This window comes from Lemur catta, chromosome X, assembly GCF_020740605.2.
Source record: "Lemur catta isolate mLemCat1 chromosome X, mLemCat1.pri, whole genome shotgun sequence".
NCBI lineage: Eukaryota > Metazoa > Chordata > Mammalia > Primates > Lemuridae > Lemur > Lemur catta.
In genome coordinates this window covers 60,603,487-60,625,168 of record NC_059155.1, presented here as the reverse complement: position 1 = coordinate 60,625,168, position 21,682 = coordinate 60,603,487, and the positions used below count along the sequence as shown (strand labels likewise).

Here is a 21,682-nt window from a genome sequence, read left to right as displayed (position 1 = left end):
AGTACCCGAGGGCAGACTCCCTTACAGTAGTTCCGGGTATAGTGATGGCTAGCAATGTGCCTTAAAGGAGCAGAACTTCTGAGGATCCAGCTCTGCCCCTCAGGGATTAGGGTTGAATTCCTGGCCATAGTTAAAAGAAAAAAGTGCCTTCCTTCCACCCGCTGTCTCCCAATCCCAAGAACAGTCAAGATTCTCTTCAACTGCAACAAAAGAATTTATTTATTTGCAAAACAGCCCAGTGCCATCACTTAAATACACAATCACAGTGCAGAGATTATGGAGAGCTTTCATGTGTTTATATTAAACTTTAGCCAAAAGGTTATGGAATTCTGAAAGCTATTATCTTCGCTTTTACCTGCAGGTACAAGAATGAACAATCATATCCTCATACTCCTTGTACAAGATGTTCCCATTTGGGCCAATAAGGAGGACACTAAGGGGGACAAACTTATAAGGGACACACGAGGGCCAAGGGACACTCTGGTCCACAAACTCATTTACCAGGCTCCGAATAATGGCGTGATTCGGGGAATTGAGACCATAGAGAAGTACCCGAGGGCAGACTCCCTTACAGTAGTTCGGGGTATAGTGACGGGGAGCAATGATCCAGCGATCCCAGCCCAGCTGGCGAAAGCTGACTTGGAAACGGTGGAGGGAACACAGGTCATTTCCACGACCATTACGTTCCCGGGAAGAGCCAGGAAGCTGAGATGTAACGCTGCTTTCTCGAGGGGTTCTCTCCAAGAGAAGAGGACATTCCCCTTCTTCAGACTCATCCAGGATCCTGGAAGAAGACTGAGCATTTTGAACACTTTTATATGTCTTATTGATGTATAATAGCAAAAATCCAAGGTCCAATGACAAAGTCTCAGTCCATGGTTGTTCAATACCTCTACTCCCATTTTCCTGGTGACATAGAAAATGGAGACGTAGGACCCTGGGCCCCGTGTGATTCCAGAAACTTTGCCCCATGTGATTCCAAAACCCTTGCCAAACCTCTTCTGTGATATCCCTCTCTGTCCAAGATTCAGACAGCACGGAAGGCCTTGAGCAACCTCCTCCTGAAGGAGGAAAGTGGTTGGTTGGGCTTTTCCTGAACCCAGGCTCCACATGGCAGGAGAAGTGGAAGTGACCGACGTAGACTTGTTGGAGGTAAATAACAGTGGCTCTCACAAGCCTGTGTGCTGCCTGGTTTCCTGTGAAACGAAAGTCCAGGGTCCGTAAATGCCAGGGGCCTGCACAGGTAAGAGGAAACAAGAACAGAGGATTAGCTTCTTACCTCCTAGCCTGAATCTTCCCCACAAACCTGCTCAATATAGACCGATGGCTGCAATCACCCCTAAAATTAACTCAAGATAATAGCTATAATTTATCGAGCAGTTACTAATGTACGCGATGCTTTACATGCATTAGCTCTTTACTCTTCCATAGCCTTACAAGATAGTCATCATCCCCATTGTACAGACAAGAAAACTGAGGCTCACAGAAGCTACGTCACAAAAAAAAAAAAAAAAAAGCCCACAGCCATTGTTTTGGTAGAGTTAAGGTTTGAACAAAGTCTGTTTCTCTAAAGTGAAACTGTCTCTTTTAGATCACTTACAACACTAGGCTCAGGGAAAAATCTCAAATGTAGAACTATTTTGTGTGTATATTGTGCATATGGGAGAAGATCAATCATATCACTAGTTGACTATTAAAGGTAACCAATTAGATTTGTTGAGACATATGTGGATTAACAAAAGTCCTCATCTCACATCACTATACAGATGTGGCTTTGGGGCCACAATACAATATTGGGTGCTGTGACCTGCCATCATTTCAAATCTAGGATCACAGGCACTACAAAATAATTTGTTGATCCACTCCTAGCAGGACAGCTATTCTGCCATGTCTGCATTTCTGCCTACCGCCAACTTCAAGTGTTGCCTCTTGAGCATCGTTTCCTCCTTTGGTCATTTCCCTATTAGCCCTCAATTTCTCTTATCCTTTCTTGCTGGAAATGGTTCTCCATTTACCCTATTCATCTTACCACTATTCCCCTAAATACGATTTTCAACAAGGCCTTGACCACATAAATATTTTTTTGCTGAGAAATCTACTGGAAGTTTCAGGTCCCTTCCTGACTGAGAGCTTGAATCCAAACTGTAGCACTGACACCCAGTGGCCAAAGGGTTGGAAGGTTGAGCCCATAGTGCTCTGAACTTCAGCACCCACTTCCTGGCAAGTGTCAAGAGCAAAGATTACAAAAACCTGGCCTCTTACAAGAAACCCTTCTCTCATCCTCAAGCATATTTCCATGTTAATTTCTGTATCATTCACCTAACCGTTCTTCTCCACTGAATCTGCAAGCCTGGAATGCACTGGTATTCCTGGCACATAGATAGCCCTCCACGAGAATGTAGTTGGGTATTTCTCAATCACAGTTTTCAGAGCTCTGTCAAGCAGTAAGACGTTTTGTCAGAAGAAAGAGGCTGACACGTCACTCAGTTGTCCTGGGTCCGGGGAAAGTTCTACAGTAGGCACCAAGGCAATCTGTGCTGAAGTTGAAGCCCCAAAGGGAAGTGGACTTGGAACCAGCTTCTCCCAAGCTTGCTATCCTTTGAAAACTAAGCCTGAGAGAACCACCCACCCACCAGACAACGAGGCCCGGCAGTAAACCCACAGCTTCCCTTTTCTCTACACTCTCCTCCACTTCTCTCCCCTCCAGAGCAGCATGAGGACATGATAACTCACCTCTGAGAGGCTCTGCTGCGTTGGCCGAGGGCCTCACCAGCGCCACCATGGTGGCCCCAATGGTGCGGTTCTCCCTAGGGTTCCCAAGTGAGTCAGCTGAGCTCTGGTACAACTTCAGCATGTATTGCAGTTGGGGTCCTTGGAGCTGTGGCTTCCTCTGCTGCTTGCCGGGAGCCTCTTCTAGCAGCTCCCGAACCAGGGGCCAGCTAGGGTCCTCAGCCAGGATGGCAACGTCAGGCTGCCCTACCTTTGCCAACGCGGCCCTGTGGTCGATGAAAAGCACCAGTTCCCAAAGAACAAGGATGCTAAGAATACTGAGGACCATCTTGAAAGGCCTGGTGTTCAGCAACAGGCTCCACCAAGGATGAGTCTAGGAAAAAAAAAAAAAGTAAGGCTGTATGTTGTTTCCCCTGGGAGGATCTCCTAAGCCAAAGGAGGTCTCCAATCTTGGTCCCTTATGAATCAAAACAAACATAAAGTGAGACAAGGCAGCATGAGAACAAGGGCTGAGAAGAAGATACTGCTTATTAAGAGGCTGAGGTAAATTAAAAGGAGAGGTCCATTCCAGGACCTAGTCTCTTACCTTCTCCGTTAGGCTGAAGGAAAGCAGCATTATGCTACGATACTCCTCAGGCTTATAAGCAGTCCCTTAATAGGTCCTTAAAGGGCCAGAATCCTCCTGCTCCCATCCAACTTCCATGCCTCTAATAAAGCATTTCCCAAAATATGGTCTCCTAGTAATTTGCAATGAAACTATCTGGGACGATGGATAAGAATGTAGACTCCTGGTCTGGACCCAAACACAGACTCTCTGGGAGTGGTGTCCAGAAATCTGGAACTTAACAAGTTCTCCAAAGAAATATGGAAATTACTGAGTGAACATGGCTGCTGGAGCTTGAAGATGCCTTAACAACGTTTCTCAATCTTGACTGTACATTGGAATCACCTGGGGAGCATTAACTATTATGGATGCCATAATTCTGTACCCTCCCTAGAGACTCTGATGTAATGGGTCTGAGGTGTTACCAGAGTATCAGGAATTTTTGAAGTTTACAGGTGATTTTATTTTTCTTTTGTTTAACATAATACATGTTCATTTTATTCACTCAAACTATGAAAAACTATACAGAGAGAATGAGAACACTTATTCCAAATAAAACTTCAGAGAGTTGTTGTGAGGGTAGTACAAGCAAGGAATATAAGGACATGATTCACAGTGGCAAAACCTGAATGGCCAAAATGTATGAAAGATGTAATAGAAATCAGAAAAATAAAACTGAAAACCACATACAATATTAGGTCATTAAATATGAAATATCCAATTATGAAACAAGTGTAGTTTATTATCTCTCAAACAAGAAGCAGTACAATTAATCAGAGTATGCACCTAAACTATCTACAGAGTGTTGCCGTCTTAACAGTAGCTTGTTTATGTCAGCAGTGAAGAAGCCTGGACAGCAAGTGGTGATGAAATCGCCAAAGGCTTTATCCACAGCTTGTTGAGAATTGAATATTTTCTCCTGCAAGAAGTGGTCCAAAGCCTGGAAGAAGTGGTAGGTAGTTGGCGCAAGGTGTGGTGAATATGGTAAATGACGGAGAGTTTCCAAGCCCAGATGCTGTAGTTTGAGCAGCGTTGTTTGCATAACACGTGGTAGAGCGTTGTCTTCCAAAAGGATTGGCCTGTCTCTATTAACCAATCTCAGCTGCTTAATCAGAAACATCCTCATAATTTCATCCAACTGGTTGCAATAGATGCCCGCTATAATCAACGGACCAGGTTTCATAAAGCTGTAGTGGATAACACCGGCGTTGGACCACCAAACAGACATCATTAGCTTTTTTTGATGACTATTCGGTTTTGGACTGTATTTCGGCATTCGTCTTTATCCAACCATTGTGCCGAACACTTGTGATTGTCAAAAATAATCCATTTTTCATCACACGTAACAATACGGTGTAGAAATGGTTGGCCTTTATGTCATGACATCAGAGAAAGGTAAGCTTCGAGATGATTTCCCTTCTGACGTTCCTTTAATTCATGTGGAACCCATCTCTCCAGCTTCTTTACCTTGATGATTTGTTTCAAGTGGTCCAATATTATTGGAATAGTAATATCAAACCTTGTTGCTAATTCATGCATAGGTTGAGATGGATTCACTTCCACTACAGCTTTCAGCTGATCATTATCCACCTTAGTCTCAGGTTGTGGAACTGTCTCATTTTCAAGATTAAAACCAGCAGGACAGCTGCTGCTGCAGCCCCCGCGGGCGATGGTCTGCCCCACCCCAATGCGCACTGTCTGGGGAATGGACATGCTTGAAGCTCTGACTCAGGGGGCATGGGGGGGCATGGGCAATATACATAACCTGAACTTTTGTACCCCCATAATAAGCTGAAATAAAAAAAAAACAGCAGGACAGAAGTTCTCAAACCATCCACATACTGTGTGTTCATTACCCACACCTTCCCAAACACTTCGCTGTCGGCACTGCACTGTTTCCACAACGGAACTCATATTTGTAAATAACATGAATTATTTTTTTTTCTTTTTCTTTTTCTTTTTTTCCTGAAATGGTCTCACTCTGTTGCATGGACTAGAGTGCCGTGGCATCAGCCTGGCTCACAGCAACCTCAAACTCCTGGGCTCAAGCAATCCTTCTGGCTCAGCCTCCCGAGTAGCTGGGGCTACCATGAGCCACCATGCCCAGCTACTTTTTTCTATATATTTTTAGCTGTCCAGCTAATTTCTTTCTATTTTAAGTAGAGACGTGGGTCTCACTCTTGCTCAGGCTGGTATGGAACTCCTGAGCTCAAACTATCCTCCTGCCTCGGCCTCTCAGAGTACTAGGATTCCAGGCATGAGCCATCATGCCCAGCCAATAACATGAATTTTTTACTTATCCATGGATTCACAATAATTGCTCTTAAAAAAAATGGAAAGATAATCACAAGCCAAAACGTGCATTTGGAAGACAGAGGATGTACCTTCACGAGAAACATAAAACAAGAAGCATCAATGTGAAATGTCAGAGATATCAACTGTCAAACTTAGTACTTAAGGAAATTGGAGATTTCATGCTCAGTAACCTAATACAACTCCATGTTTACTGAATTGGCAGCACATTAAAAGACTGACACTATTAAGTTCAGGTGAAGATAGAGAACACAAGTAACTCTCTTACACTACTAATGGGAATGTGATTTGGTATAATCATTTTGGACAGCAATCTGACATTATCTCTGGTAAGGTTAAACGTCAGGGTGTGGGTTTCATGCCGAAAAAAATCATTAACCTGCTATCTCGCTTCTGTAAAACTGCTTGCTACAGACAGTGCCCCCAGCGTGGGAATGCAACACCCATGTTCTGCATGACCAGGCCCTAAAACTGCCCAGATCCTGTTGCACCAGGACATGAGAGTGATGTAATGCTGCTTTTTGCCCCTGTAATTATGCTTGCTCTGCCCCAGTGATTTTTCACCCGCGATAAAAGCTTTCCGTTTCTAAAGCTCAGGGCTGCTCTCTGTGCCTTTATTCTCCGCAGCACAGGAGTAGTTGCTGGCCCGCTAATGAAGACTCCTAATTTGGCTCAATTCGGTCTTTAGGTGGTCATTTCTCGCATCTCAGACCGTAACATTTGGAGGCCCCAGCGAGATTCTGCCCTAAAATAGGGCACCTGGCCACCACCGGTGCCTGGAGACCAGGTGAGGAGTGTCTTGCCTAGGGGAAGGCCTCTGAGAGACGTGCCTCAGCGCCGGGCAGAGGCTTGACAGCGCGCCGGCCCCCGACACCATCAAAACCGCAAATTCTTCTGGACGAGTCTTCTGGTTGTGTTCACCAGTGTGTTCTTTTCTGGTCTGTTTCTGGCTCCGGAGTTGTCTGGCGCCTCAGGGCATTGGCTGGACAGAGCTTCACTTCTCCAGCGGGTTCCCAGAGGTGAGACGTCACCTGGAACTTACTGTCAGGATCTGACTCTGTTTCCCCTTCTCCTCGGGCGAGTCCTGGGGACGTGAGACATCACCTAGGACTTGCCAGTCCTGGTCAGATTCCTGAGCATTTTCTTTCCGATTACTCTTCTATTTTCATTTCTCTCGGCTTGGATTCCATTTTGGTTTCACCTGCCATCTGGGTCCTACCTTATGTTTTGAACTTTAAAGAACGGCGCGCGCTTATCACCGGGGTCCGTGATTGTCAGTTTCCTACCTATCTTTTTCCTGAGGCTGTCTGGGGCCCCAGAACCGGGCCCCCCCTCCCTCTCCGCCTCCGGCCCGCGTCCCTCCCTCTTCGCCTCCGCCCCTCCCTCTCCGCCTCCGGCCCGCGCCCCCTCCCCCTCCGCCCCGCCCTCTCCCCCTCCGCCCCGCGCCCCCTCCCTCTTCGCCTCCGCCCCGCGCCCCCTCCCTCTCCGCCTCCGCCCCGCGTCCCTCCCTCTTCGCCTCCGCCCCGCGCCCCCTCCCTCTCTGCCTCCGCCCCGCGTCCCTCCCTCTCCGCCTCCGCCCCGCGCCCCCTCCCTCTCTGCCTCCGCCCCTCCCTCTCCCCCTCTGCCCCAGGACGCCGGGGCCGCTGCTGCCGCTGGCCGCTTGCTCTCTCCGCCCCCCTCGGTCTCTCCCTCTCCCTCTCCCTCTGTCCCTGCCTGTCTCTGTGTGTGCTCTTCAGATCTTTTTAGGCGGCTGAAATTTCTGGTTTGCTTTTTCAATGGGATTTAAAGAGTCCACTGTGGAATCGGCAAGGCGCCAAATTAATCCAACTGCACCGGTCAAGCCAAATGGGCAGCTCCCTGACTGCCCTTGGAGTCCGCGGGTCCGAGGCCCTTATTATCACAATCAAGAGAGGGGTGGATGGCCTATGCCGCCAGCACCATCTTGGGTCCCTCCGGGGCAGCAGCAACAGTAGGGAGTCCGATTTTTGCGCGCTGTCATCATTGGCCAATTGTCTTGTCCTGTCCTCCGTCCTTTATGTCCACGTGTGGTGTGAGTGAGTGACAGTGTCACGGTTGCATGGCCGAAAGGCCACGGAGCTTGAGAAACCCTCCCCTGTAAAACAAGTCTGTGTCTCTGCGTGTCGTCGCCGGCACAGGTGTTTAATAAATGTAGACTGTGTATAAAAATTGTCTTTGAGACACACTACTCAGGTCCCCTTGAACTGAATGACTGAGTCAGCTTCTTACATCGCCTTTGGCCTGTTCGGGTTGACTCTATTGCTGGGTATCAGGCTTTACTCAGTGGCCCCACAGGATTGGGGGCCAGGGAGAAGGCTGTCATTAGTGGTTGTAGACTGAACTATAATAGGTTTCCTTTTCTGGTTGCGATGTTGCTCCCCATTCTGACCGTTGCCTGCATCTTGTGATATTTAGGCTTTTCATCATGGACCAATCTCAGCCCTGTGTTACTTGCTCTCCTCTTAAATGCCTCTTGAGAAATTTCCAAGACTTTCAGTGTTGGGCCGGGCCCTACGGCTTTTCAGTTAACACCTTTGACTTACAAAAATTTTGTGAACGCGAGTGGCCCACATTTGGTGTTGGATGGCCCCCGGAGGGCAGTGTCCAAGTTACCCTTGCCAACAGGGTCCAGGCCATAATGTTTGGAAATCCAGGACGTCCAGATCAAATCCCTTATATACAGATCTGGAATGACATCTTAATAGACAACCCTAAGTGGTTACAGTCTTGTCTTAAACCCCACAAAAACAAGGCTGCAAACAAAACATTAGTTCTCTTGACTGGGCCCCCTTTAAAGGGAAAGCCCGGCCCTAGAAATAAAAGAGAAATACCGAGCCCCATCTAGTTGACCAGCCAGAGGATCCCCTACTACTGGGGCCCCCACCATATCCGGCTGCCCCTCCCCCGATCCAGCTCCTAGAAGAGTCCGTGAGCCCTTCAGCCCTCCGCACACCCGGAGTGGCTCACACTATAACCCTTCCCCAGATCCCCCCTCTCCGGGGTCCGACTCCTCAGGGGCGCCAATCCTTCCTCTGAGACAGGTCCCTTCCCCACTGGGACCTGACTGCCCTCCGTTCATGGTTTATGTCCCCTTCTCAACTAGTGACTTGCATAACTGGAAACACCAAAACTCCTCTTTCTCTGAGAAGCCTCAGGGACTAATTTCTCTCCTGGAGACTGTCTCTTATACTCACCAGCCAACTTGGGAGGACTGCCAGCAGCTCCTCCAAACCCTCTTCACTTCTGAAGAGCCTGAGCAGATGAGGAGGGAGGCGGTCAAAACCATCCCTGGTCTGGATGGGCAACCCACGACTGACCCAGTCCGGGTAGAGATTGTTTTCCCCTCTGCGCGACCAGACTGGGACCCAAATGAGGAACGAGGTAAGGAGGCTCTCCATCGGTATCGCCAGACTCTGCTAGGAGGCATAAGGGCAGCAGCTAAAAAGCCGACTAATCTGTCCAAGGTAAGCGAAACCATACGGGGACCTAACGAGTCCCGGGCGGTGTTCCTAGAACGCCTTTTTGAAGCTTACCGCCTGTATACTCCTATAGACCCAGAGGCACCCAAAAATAGACGTGCCATTAATATTGCTTTGCCACTCAGTCGGCCCCAGATATTAGGAGAAAGCTGCAGAGATTAGAAGGATTTGAGGGAAAAATGCCGTCTGAGTTAGTAGAAATTGCCCAGAAGATTTATAACAACAGAGGAGGACCCTGGGGCTGCACAGTCTAAAAGAATGGCCAAAATTCTAGTATCTGCCATGATGGCACAAGAAAAACATGAGGATAAAAAGGGGAAGGGGGCCAAGGGACAGGACTGCAGTGACAGAAAAAGAGAGGGCCTAGACCGTGACCAGTGTGCCTATTGCAAGGAACGTGGCCACTGGAAAATTAAATGTCCTTACCGAAGAAAAAGGGGGGCTAAGCCTGTGCTGGTCCTCATGGAGGACACAGACTGACGGGGCCGGGGCTCCATCCCAATAAGCCCCCAGGAGCCCAAGGTAACTCTCAATGTCGGGGGCAAGCCTATAGGGTTTCTAATAGGCACTGGAGCCACACACTCCGTTCTCCAACAGGCCGAGGGACCCATCTCTGAAAAGAAAACCCTTATCCAAGGGGCCACAGAGAAAACCAAGGCCTATCCCTGGACTAGAACCAGAATAACCAACCTTGGGGCAGGAACCATCACCCACTCGTTCCTGGTAACGCCAGAATGCCCGTACCCCTGCCTGGGAAGAGACCTACTCCAAAAATTGCAGGCGACCATATCCTTTCAGGGGGACGTGGCCGAACTCTCATTCAACTCAGGCCCATCCACTAGTCCTTCTTACTTGCCCCTTGTCAGAGGAGTATTTGCTGGCTACGGAGGCCCCCTCCCTATGGGCCTCAGGTCCCTACCTATGAGAATTATAGAACAGGATTCCTAATGTTTGGGCAGAAACAAACCCACCTGGGCTGGCCTCCCACCGGCCCCCCATCATTGTCCAGTTAACCAGTACAGCCACCCCGATCCGGGTCAGACAATACCCTATAAACCTAAAGGCAAGAAAGGGACTTGCTGTCCACATCAAAAGACTCCGGGAGGCAGGCATTTTAGTTCCTTGTCAGTCGGCCTGGAATACGCCTCTGATCCTGGTCCAAAAGCCGGGGACCGACGACTACCGACCAGTGCAAGACCTCCGGGAAGTCAACAGAGAATTGAGACCATTCACCCCACTGTGCCTAGCCCCTATACACTTCTGAGTTTGCTGCCTCCGAGTCATCAGATCTACACGGTGCTGGACCTGAAGGACGCCTTGTTCTCACTTCCTCTATCCGCAGTAAGTCAACCCATCTTTGCTTTTGAATGGACTGACCGGGAGGGAGGGTACTCTGTACGGTTAACCTGGACAAGGTTGCCACAAAGGTTTAAGAACTCACCAACTCTGTTTGATGAGGCTTTAAGCCAGGACTTAGCCCACTTTAGGCAAGAGCATCCAGAGATAACTCTCTTACAATATGCAGATGATCTCGTCCTAGCCGCAAAGGATCAGGCAACACGTAAAGCGGCTACTGAGGACTTACTAACAGAACTAGTGCAGTTAGGATACAGAGTATCAGCTAAAAGGGCCCAGCTCTGTGCCCCGGCAGCAACATACCTAGGGTACAAATTAAAAGAGGGCAAACGCACCTTGTCCACTGGCAGGATTGAGGCTATCCTAAAGATACCACAGCCTAAAACTGAGAAACAGGTGCAAGAGTTTCTAAGGGCAGTGGGGTACTGCAGACTTTGGATTCCTAAGTTTTCTGAGATAGCAAAACCCCCATACGCCTGTGCCGGTGGAAAGGAGGAATCTCTAGTCTGGACTGGAATTGAAACCCAGGCTTCTGAGACTCTCAAACAAGTGCTCACAAATGCTCCTGCATTGGCTTTGCCTGATCTAACTAAGCCTTTCCAATTATATGTTGCTGAGAGCCGGGGCATAGCAAAAGGGGTATTAACCCAGATGCTGGGACCCTGGAAAAGACCGGTGGCTTACTTGTCTAAAAGGCTGGATCCTGCAGCATCTGGCTGGACAAACTGTCTGCGAGTCATCGCTGTGACTGCCGTGCTAGTCAAGGAGGCCTCCAAACTAACCTTGCGGCAGGACCTGCAAATTGTAGCCCCTGATTCGGTGGAGGCCTTGCTAAAGAGTTCCCCCCGAGAGCTGGCTCTCAAACTCCCGCATAACCCAATATCAGGTGCTGTTGCTAGACCCCCCCAGAATCCAGTTCCTAAAAACAGCCTCCCTCAAGCTTGCCACCCTACTCCCAGATGATGAGCCGTCGGAGCCACTCCATGACTGTCTTGAAGTGCTCGAGTCTCTTGCCAACCTAAGGACAGATCTTACCGATCAACCGTGGCCAGATCCTGACGAGAAGCTATCCACAGATGGGAGCAGCTATATGTCTGAGGGAGTCAGGTACGCAGGGGCGGCTGTAGTAACTGCCGACCGGGTCATTTGGACACAAGCCCTTAGGCACGGGACAGCGGCCCAAAAGGCAGAGCTCATAGCCTTGACCCAGGCCCTAAGATGGGGAAGAGACAAAACCGTCAACATCTACACAGACAGTAGATATGCCTTTGCAACGGCACACACACATGGGGCACTCTACCAGGAACGGGGGCTTCTAACCTCAGGGGGAAAGGAAATAAAGAATAAGCCAGAGATACTGGCCTTGCTAGAGGCCATTTGGTTACCTAAAAAGGTAGCCATCATCCACTACAAAGGGCATCAAACTACTGATTCCCCAGTGACGAGAGGTAATGCTTTTGCTGACGCGACCGCAAAGGAAGTTGCACAAAAACCAGTGGGGCCTCTCCAGATTCTTCCTGTTCTCCCTGAATGACTCTTGCCAAGCTCCCTCCAATATACTGAGAATGAAATTAAACTGGGAGACGCCCTAAAAACCAAAAATGACTCAAAGGGGTAGAGGATTCTCCCAAACAACAAGGTGTTAGTCCCTAGACATCTAGGACGAGACCTAATCAGACAAATACATCACAGCACACACCTTGGCGGCACCAGGTTGACTGAACTTCTCCACAGGGACTACTACCTTCCTCAGCTACATCAGATGGCCCAGCAGGTAACAACGAGATGCCACATCTGTGCACAAGTCAACTCAGGTAAAGGAACTAATCCTCCCCCCGGAATTAGGTTCAGGGGACAAGCCCCAGGGATGTGGGGCTTTACAGAACAATGGGATGTGGACTTTACAGAAGTAAACCCAGGCAAATACGGATGTCGCTACTTGCTTGTATTCATTGATACCTTTTCCGGATGGGCAGAAGCCTTCCCTACAAAGTCAGAGACAGCACAGATAGTTGCAAAAAATGAATCACTAAAATTGTTCCCCGATTTGCCTCCCACTTGCACTGGGGTCCGACAATGGCCCGGCGTTCATCGCCCAAATGACTCAATTATTAGCCAAGACACTAAAAATTAATTGGAAATTACACTGTGCTTATAGACCTCAGAGTTCAGGACAGGTAGAAAGGATGAATAGGACTTTAAAGGAAACATTAAGCAGGTTAAAGCTGGAGACTGGCGAAGACTGCGTAAGCCTCCTTCCCTTTGCCCTGCTGAGAACCAGGTGCCCTCCCTATGTTAAAGGCATAACCCCATATGAGAGCATGTTTGGTCGACCACCCCCACTCGTTCCTAAACTAGGGGAAGAAAAACTGGCTGAATTAAATAACCATTCCCTCCTTATGTCGTTGCAGGCCCTACAGTCTGTCACCCAGCAGACCTGAGATCTTATAAAGGCCGCTCATCCCGGACCAACTAACCTTCCCTCTGAAAAAGCTTCATTTCAGGTGCAGCCTGGAGACCTCGTCTGGGTAAAGGAACTTCAACCTGCTAGCCTAGAAGCCAAGTGGACTGGACCGCTGCCTGGGATCCTTGCCACTCCTACTGTGGTGAAAGTCGCGGGAAAGCTCCACTGGATTCACCACACCCACGTCAGAAAGGCTTCCCCGGACCAGCTTCCAGAGAGATGGACCGTCCAGGCTACCGAGGACCCACTAAAGATAAGACTTCCCAAAGACTCCTCTGGTTCCTCCTAATTGCTTGTGTCAATCTCACCACAGGCACCCTCCCCCCCACCGACCTATACACTACATCTGGGTACTAACTAAAACGGTAGACGGAACTGTTATAGCCCAAAACTCCACCCTACCCCAGCCGGTCCTCCACTTTGACCTCTGCCAGTTGTTCAAGGATGAGAACAAACAATGGCATTGGGGAGGATATGGGGGACCGGGCTGTGGGTCTGACAGACTAAAACAAGGGTTACAAGCTTATCAGCACTATGCCTGTCCCACAACTGGGCCACAGCAATGTCAGAAAGAGGGCGAGTATCATTGTGCCAAGTGGGGTTGTGAAACTATAACATCTTGGGTTGACAAAGACCCCCATATTTCTCTAACTCGGGGCACACGCAGTTGCACCACTAATATATTAGGATCCCGCAACCCCATAACAATCAAAATGTATCAGTGGCACACTCAAGAATGGGCTTCTGGGAAGACATGGGGTTTCAGACTATATGCCACTTACTGTCCGAACTCAGACCCAGGAGTCCTGTTCACCATACAGAGATTCACTCCTGCAAGGCCCAACAACCCTATAGGACCTAACCGAGATCTATATCTTAGTTTGTCACCTGTACAACCCCCCAAGCCCATTGGCCAACCTACCCCCTCACTGGATACCTCTTTAGCCCACACTTCTCACACCCTTACACCCGTTCCATGCAGGCAGCCCCTACTTAACTTGTTAAGCTCAGTCTATAGGTTCCTAAATCAAACTAGTCCTAACATAACCGAGGACTGTTGGCTCTGTTTAAACCCTGAGCCCCCTTATTACATAGGGATCAGGGCCACCTGCTCCACTGGCCCCACAGAGACAGATATTAAAAACTCAACAACAAAAGAAGCCCCAAAATGACATTATTGCAAATGGGGTCAGAAGCCTAAGCTCACTCTAAAAGATCTCCAAAAACAGGGGACTTGCATTTGTTCCCCTGAGTTTATCTTAGCCAGGTCCCCTACCGTGATTCCTGTAGCTCTGTTATAAAGATAAATTCCACTGATCCGGAAGGCAAGACACTGTTAATCACCCCCGAAGGTGCCTGGTTTGCCTGCACAACGGGAATCCCCCCTTGTGTGCGGCCATCCATAATATACCAAAAAAACAAGCTCTGTGTCTTTGTACATATTGTTCCCCAAGTACACTATTATTCTGGTGAGGGGGAAAGAGAGCATTTACAAGCTCCAGCCCCCTCTCGTGTCAAATATGCTATACCTGTGTTAGTCCCTGCGCCTATAGGTTTAGGAATTGCGGGTTCTACAGCTGTAGGAACCTCTACACTTATAAGCAGCAATCAAAATTTTAAAGCTTTAAGTCAGCAAATAGACCTTGATCTCAGTGACTTAAAAAGTTCTGTCAGTCGCTTAAAACAATCAATACACTCCCTTGCAGAAGTAGTCCTCCAAAAGCATCGGGGCCTAGACCTCTCATTTCTAAAACAAGGGGGTCTTTGTGTGGCCCTCAGCAAAACTTGCTGCTTCTATGCAAACCACTCCGGTATTATAAAAAATAGCCTCTCCCAGGTACAAAACATAGTAAGAAAAAGAAAGCCAGAAAACACACAATAACTGGTATAAAAACTTATTTTCCTGGTCCCCGTGGATGACAACACTTTTGTCAGCTACAGCGGGACCAGTTATTTCCATTCTGCTGGCACTGCTTTTGGCCCCTGCATTATAAACAGCCTGACTTCCTATGTTAAACAAAGAATTCAGGCTGTCAAGCTTATGGTTCTCCAGACTCACTATCCACATATCTATAATACTAATAACAAAGAAGCAACGATTTGATTCTCCCTAAAAACCAGTGGGGAATGTCAGAGTGTGGGTTTCATGCCAAAAAAAATCATTAACCTGCTATCTCGCTTCTGTAAATCCGCTTGCTAAAGACAGTGCCCCAAGCGTGGGAATGCAACACCCATGTTCTGCATGACCAGGCCCTAAAACTGCCCAGATCCTGTTGCACCAGGACATGAGAGTGATGTAATGCTGCTTTTTGCCCCTGTAATTATGCTTGCTCTGCCCCAGTGATTTTTCACCCGCGATAAAAGCTTTCCGTTTCAAAGGCTCAGGGCTGCTCTCTGCAGCACAGGAGTAGTTGCTGGCTAGCTAATAAAGACTCCTAATTTGGCTCAATTCGGTCTTTAGGTGGTCATTTCTCCCGTCTCATAACATTAAAGACGTACAACTCAGCAATGCTATTGCTAGAGCAGTAGAGCTTTCAGACATTTTTGTCTCAATCACAAAAATAAATACATTTGCAACCCAGCACAAACATGTCCAGGGAAAAGTGAAACTCTGTAAAATAACTTAAGGAAGTTTATTCTGAGCCAAGTTTGAGGATCAAGGCCCGGAGCCACACTCAAGAAGTCTTGAGCAAGTAGACTCACTGTGGTGGGGTTACGGTTTGGTTTTATACATTTCAGGGACACAGGTATTACACAGAAAGTCATAAATCAATACGTGGAAGGTGTACATTGGTTTGGCCCACAAAGGTGGGACATCTCCAAGTGGGGGCTTATAGGTTATAGGTGGGTTTAGAGACTCTGATTTGTAATCGGTTAAAGAAATGAAGCTTTCTCTAAAGGTTTGGAATGTTTTAAGTTACGGAAAGAGGTCCATTCAGTCAGCTGGGGACGGCTCAGTATGTTTAGTTCACAATTCCCCCGCTTTTGGCCAAGATCTGCCAGAGGCAGCAGCAATGGCCAAACTCTTATTTTGTCCCGTCGTTGCCAGCGTGGTGTGGCTACCTGCCCTGGTCTATCTAGGCCCTTGGTGGGACCTTTGTGGCCAACAGGACTTAAAAGCCAAAAGGGCTTACAGGCAATTCAATGACGTAAGCCAGATGTGACTGGAGGTGGACAGGCACTCATCAACGCTTAAAAACCTTCTATGTAACATAAGAACGAAAACCAAAACGTCAAAGGCAAGGCTACAAAATTAATTTATCTATAAGTGTTAATCTGCTCTATTCTTGGGTTTACTTGCACACTTGTAGCAATTTGTTATATAAAACATAAGGCTTGTTAACCATTTAAGCTAAGGAAGTTAGAGACTTTTGTTGTGTCACCATTTTAGTCTCTTTAGTAATTTGTCCTAAGGTGGATGATAAATTCCTTGTCACATCTCCTTTTGCATAAACCCCATAACTGAAAAATGTTATACTCAGGAAGTTCTAAGTCTATGGGAAGCACGAAATTCTTTATGGTTGGGATGGTCATTTATTTAACCGAGGGGGATAGTCATCAGAAGACTTTAAAGGTAATGTAGGAAGTTATATGGGTGTAAACCTTAACCCTTAAAGTTTAGTTTTTCTAGTTACTCAAAAAACTAATAAAGACAACACAGAAATTATCTTGATAAAGCACAAAATCTTTCTTTCAGGCCAGTTACCAAAACGGTAAAAACAAAAACAAAATCAAAAACAAAATAAACAAACAAAAAAAACCCTTCTGTAGTGCAATTGCTTTGTTTGTTTGTTCTTTATGGGAAGCCCATTTAGATAACTTGGAAGTTAAACCTGATGAAAAGGGCACTTGAATTAATCAGTCGCAGGAAGAATGTATCCAGGGTCATGAGTGTATGATATATCATAGAGGAATGTAAATAAGAAAAACCAGCATCTTGAATAGGGGAACAAATGCCTCTTAGTAAGAGCATATGAAATTTTATGACAATATTAAATAATTTAGACAGATCAAGAAATGTCAAGAGTTTATTATTAAGTTACATTGGAGGAAAACATTTTTTTTTTCTTAAACCTTCGAGATAAAACATTCTAGCATCAGGCCATAACAGCAGGCTTAGAAACAGAAGGAGAAGAAATTACAGGAGCTGACAAAATTTGAAGGTGAGAGTTACCATCCCAGCCTTTTTAATGGCAGAAAAAGCTGAAATCAGTAAGAAATAGAAAGAAGTTGAACTTTTAAGATATAAGTCTGAGAAATTTTTAATTAGAAAAGGAAACAGCTTATAGAATTAAAACTAATATGGCATGTAATTTCATTATAAACAAATTGGTATTTTAAGAAAACGTTGTTTTAGCCAAACATTCTCTGTTTTAATTATAAGTAACTTGATCACATACAAAATTCTTTCATAACTTCCTTTCTAAGAACCTTATACTGACTTGCACAGATTATCTACCGCTGTGGTCCCCGGCCCCCAGCCGTGACCCGGTCCCAGTCCGTGGCCTGTTAGGAAAACAGGGCCGCACTTCACCGCCTGAGCTCTACCTCCCCCTATACTCCCACCTGTCACCCACCACCCCCGTCTGTGAAAAAATTGTCTTCCATGAAACCAGTTCCAGGAGCCAAAAATGTTCAGGACGACTGATCTACAACATACTTAAGCTTTCTGTTTTGTCATAAATTTCTCTTTTCTTAAATAACCAGTTATTTTAGGACAAAAAATTTTCATACAAGATCCTTTCTCATACGGTATTATTCTCCTTTCTGTTTTCCTTAACAAGATGTATTCTATTTCTATACTCATTACCTTATTACATCTTTCCCTTACTTCACTAGTTCCTTTCTATCTTGTTTTAATTTTCTTCTTAAATTTATATATCAATCAACCTTTAAATAACCTCTGAATTAGACAAAATTATAGATACATAATTTTTAAATAAGAACACATTTCATGCCTTTTTTAGAATTTTTCTTATTAAAAACATATCATATTCTTTGGTATACTTGATATATAGAATCACAGGTGTTGACTAGAATTTTTATTTTTAGTAACTTTAAATTTTAGAGAAAACCTAAGTAGTAGGCAGTCATAAATTGTTTGTCATAAAACACTTGTCATCGAGAAACAGAACCAGTGGTTACTATAAAATTATAGTCTTTTACTTACCCAAACTGTTAATTCAAATATTTTGAAAAGCAAGAGTCTTATTCTTGGAGGGACAAAAAAATGGCAGAGTCAAAAATGGTGACCTCCTGGCTCTCTGCTCCCAGAGAAAGAGGTGAAGAACTCAGACTGCTATGCACCAGTGGATTGCCCTCCCCTAAGGGCAGCATTGTGAAAATGCAGATAAACAGCATGAGACACAGAACAAAGAAACAACAACAACAACAAAAAGGTGAATGGGAGGTAGGATCCTGAAGTTTGGAGAGTGCAAGATAAACAATACAGAATAGAGTGTGGGATGGCTGCACCCACCCGGCCAGCGAGTGCAGTGGGATTTGCCCCACAGGAGAACGTCCTGCTTCCCCACTGTCCTCCATACCCACTCAGACAGGGACCTCCCTGAAGTCGGTGCAAACTCGCAGCCGGAGATGTTGGGCTCTGTGGAGAGGGGAAAATAGCTGGAAGCATGTTGAACTCGGGGTGCTCTGTGCTAGGACTGCACTGGGAGGGGCAGGGACTGTTCCGAGCGACTGCTGGAAGGACTTAGGAGACACACACCTCGCCTCCGCCTCCGGCGGTCAGCGAGACCAGAATAACAGAGGGGAACACTGAAAAGGGGGCTCTACCCTACAAGCCGCTGCGGAGGATTAGACTGGCTCAGGACGGGTCAGAAAGAGCAAGACCTTTTGCCGGACAGGACAGGTGTGGGATTGCAGGAGAGCGACACACAAGAGACAACAGGCGTCCTGTTGACTCAGCTCCCCGATGCAGCATCCGCCAATTCCTAACAGTCGCCCCCAGCGCTGGCAGGCACTCTGCAGGAGGGTGGCCACCATATTGGGGGTCCACAACCCAGTCGCTGTGGTGCGCCACGATTTCCGACGACACCCTTCCTACAGCACGAGACTTCGGACAATTAGGCTCCGCCCTTCCGCCACCTGTTGTCAGCTATCCGGGCCTGTTTCCATGGGCGAATTTTGAGTGCTTCCCCAGTCGTGGGAGGCTACCACTGTGCGATTATCAGGTGCTGGGGCGCTGGGCAGTCTTGGGCATCACCGCTCCCCCTAGCACGGCGACTTTTGCTCCAAAAGTGGTCGGCTTCACCCCTGGAGGTAGGCAGAGGCAAGAAAAGCCACTTTCCCTGTGCAGCTGGCATGAATCTGCAGGGCCTTGGTGAAGATCAATAGTTGACAGCCCAGTAATTCGGCCCGTCAGACTGGCTTAGGTCATCTAGTAGGATCATAACTCGGGCCAGCTCTCCACGTCCGCGTGGCTACCAACAGTGGGGTTCACCATCAGGGAAGGAAAATCCTGGCTAGATGCCACAGCAGGTGCACCAAGTAACCTCTCCCATCAGGAGCAGCCTCCAAAGTGTGGTGGAAGAACCCTGGATAACATATTAGTGACTCCCCCTAGCCACAGATCAAGCAACCACAGAAGCACACACACCCAGGCTGGTAGGCAGTAGCTGCGATCTGCCTTGCTCCCACCACCTCTTTAAGGGGAATAGGGTCTAAGTAATCCTCAGGAGTGGCAAGATCCTTCCTGAAGGTTGGGGCATTAGTATTCCTCACCTACGTACCAGAAACCAATACAGAGGCATCAGATTACCTCTGTAAATGGCTCCTGCATGCAATCTACAACCAATGACAGAGAGGGTAACCCCATAGCTCAACACAGTGCCCTCCATCTCAAGCTATTAGAACGCAGTGGAGATACACACATGGGTGTGATTCACCACATGGGAACTTAAGCTGGGGGACCAAACTCACTAATCTTCACTGGCAAGAGGTGAAGACAACAGGTCAGAGGTAACCCAACTTGCCAAAATACCTCTAAGGCAATACAAACCAGCGCACCTCCTCTGACCACTGTTAAGGAACATCCACTGTGGGCTTGAAGTTAAGGGCACAGACCAGTCCTAGCACTCTGAGTTCTCAATCAATTACCCTGATGAGAAAGAACCAGAGAAAGAACACAGGGAATACGAAAGAGCAGAGAGAAAAGTCACCCCCAACAGAAATCATGAAACCCTCAAAATCAATACTCATTTAAATGAAATGATATAATAGACAAAGGAAGAATTCCAAAAATGGGTTGTAAGGAAACTCAATGGAATTGAGGAGAAAATAGAAATGTAATACAAAGAAACCACGAGAACAATACAGGAAAGAAATGAAAAAATTCTCTAAAGAAATTGAAATATCATGAAAAAAACAAACAGAAATCTTGGAAATGAAGGGGGCATTCGAGGACCTTCAAAACACAGTGGAAAGCCTTAAAACTAGAATAGATCATGCAAAGGAGAGAATCTCAGGGCTAAAAGATGATGCGTATGTGCTAAACAAATCAGATGAAGAAAAAGAACACAGAAGCAAGAGACAGGAGCAGAACATACAAGAATGTGGGATTATGAAAAGAAACCAAATATAAGAATTATAGGCATCCTGGAGAGAGAAGAAGAAAATACACAAGGGCTGGAAAATCTATTTCTTGGAATACTGGAGGAAAACAGGCCTGGCCTGGCCACAAACCTAGATATCCAGATAAGAGAAGCACACAGAACTCCTGGGAGACTCAACGTGAAGAGTCAAACACCACACCACATAATTATCAGACTGGCCAAAGTAAACATGAAAGAGGAAATCCTTCACACAGTAAGATGAAAACAACAGATAACCTCCAAAGGAAAACCTATCAGACTAAGTGCAGACTTTTCAAATGAAACCCTACAAGCCAGAAGGGACTGGGGGCACATCCTCAATCTTCTTAAACAGAATAATGGCCAACCTGGAATTCTTTACCTGACAAAACTGAGCTTCATCTACGAGGGAGAAATAAAGGCTGTCCCAGACAAACAATCACTGATGGAATTTGCGAAGACCAGACCTGCTCTGCAGGAAGTACTCAGACTTGCGTTGTCCACTGAACAGCACAATAGACACCCACCAAATTAAAAACACTCAAGAGTTAAAGTCCAAAACCCAGATTTCACAATGGTGTGAGAGGTAAAACAAACCAATAAGAACTCACCCAATAAGGTGAATGGAAATCTACCCGAGATACCAATCCTCTCAATAAATGTGAATGGCTTGAATTGTCCATTGAAGAGACATAGACTGGCTGAGTGCATAAAAAATTATAAGCCAAGCCTCTGCTGTCTCCAGGAAACACATCTAACCCATAAAGATGCTTTCAGACTCAAGCTCAAGGGTTGGAAAACAAATTTTTAGGCAAATGGAAACCAAAAGAGAGTGGTGGTAGTGATTCTGATTTCAGACAGCATAAATTTTAAAATGGCAAAAGTAAAGGAAAACAAAGATGGTCACTATATAATGGTGAAAGGAAAAATCCAACAAGAAGACTTAACAGTTCTTAATATATATTCACCCAACACAGGAGCATCCAGATATATAAAGCAAACCCTGTATGAATTAGATAGCATGATAAACAGTATTGCCATAGTAGCGGGGAATTTCAACACCCCACAGTCTCTAATGGACAGATCCTCCAAACAAAAAATAAGCAAGGAAATAATGGACTTAAACAGA

General features: G+C 46.6%; 1 protein-coding gene across 1 annotated transcript; it reads right to left on the bottom strand.

The window, feature by feature from the left end:
• Nucleotides 1-240: 240 nt before the first annotated feature.
• Nucleotides 241-6,930, bottom strand: LOC123628669 (bone morphogenetic protein 15-like). The gene is made up of 3 exons (XM_045538555.1): nt 6,867-6,930; nt 2,734-3,103; nt 241-1,235 (listed from the first exon to the last, which is right to left on the bottom strand). Exons 2-3 carry the CDS (start codon nt 3,056-3,058, stop codon nt 352-354), a joined length of 1,209 nt encoding a protein of 402 aa, XP_045394511.1. The 5' UTR covers nt 3,059-3,103; nt 6,867-6,930; the 3' UTR covers nt 241-351.
• Nucleotides 6,931-21,682: the final 14,752 nt, after the last annotated feature.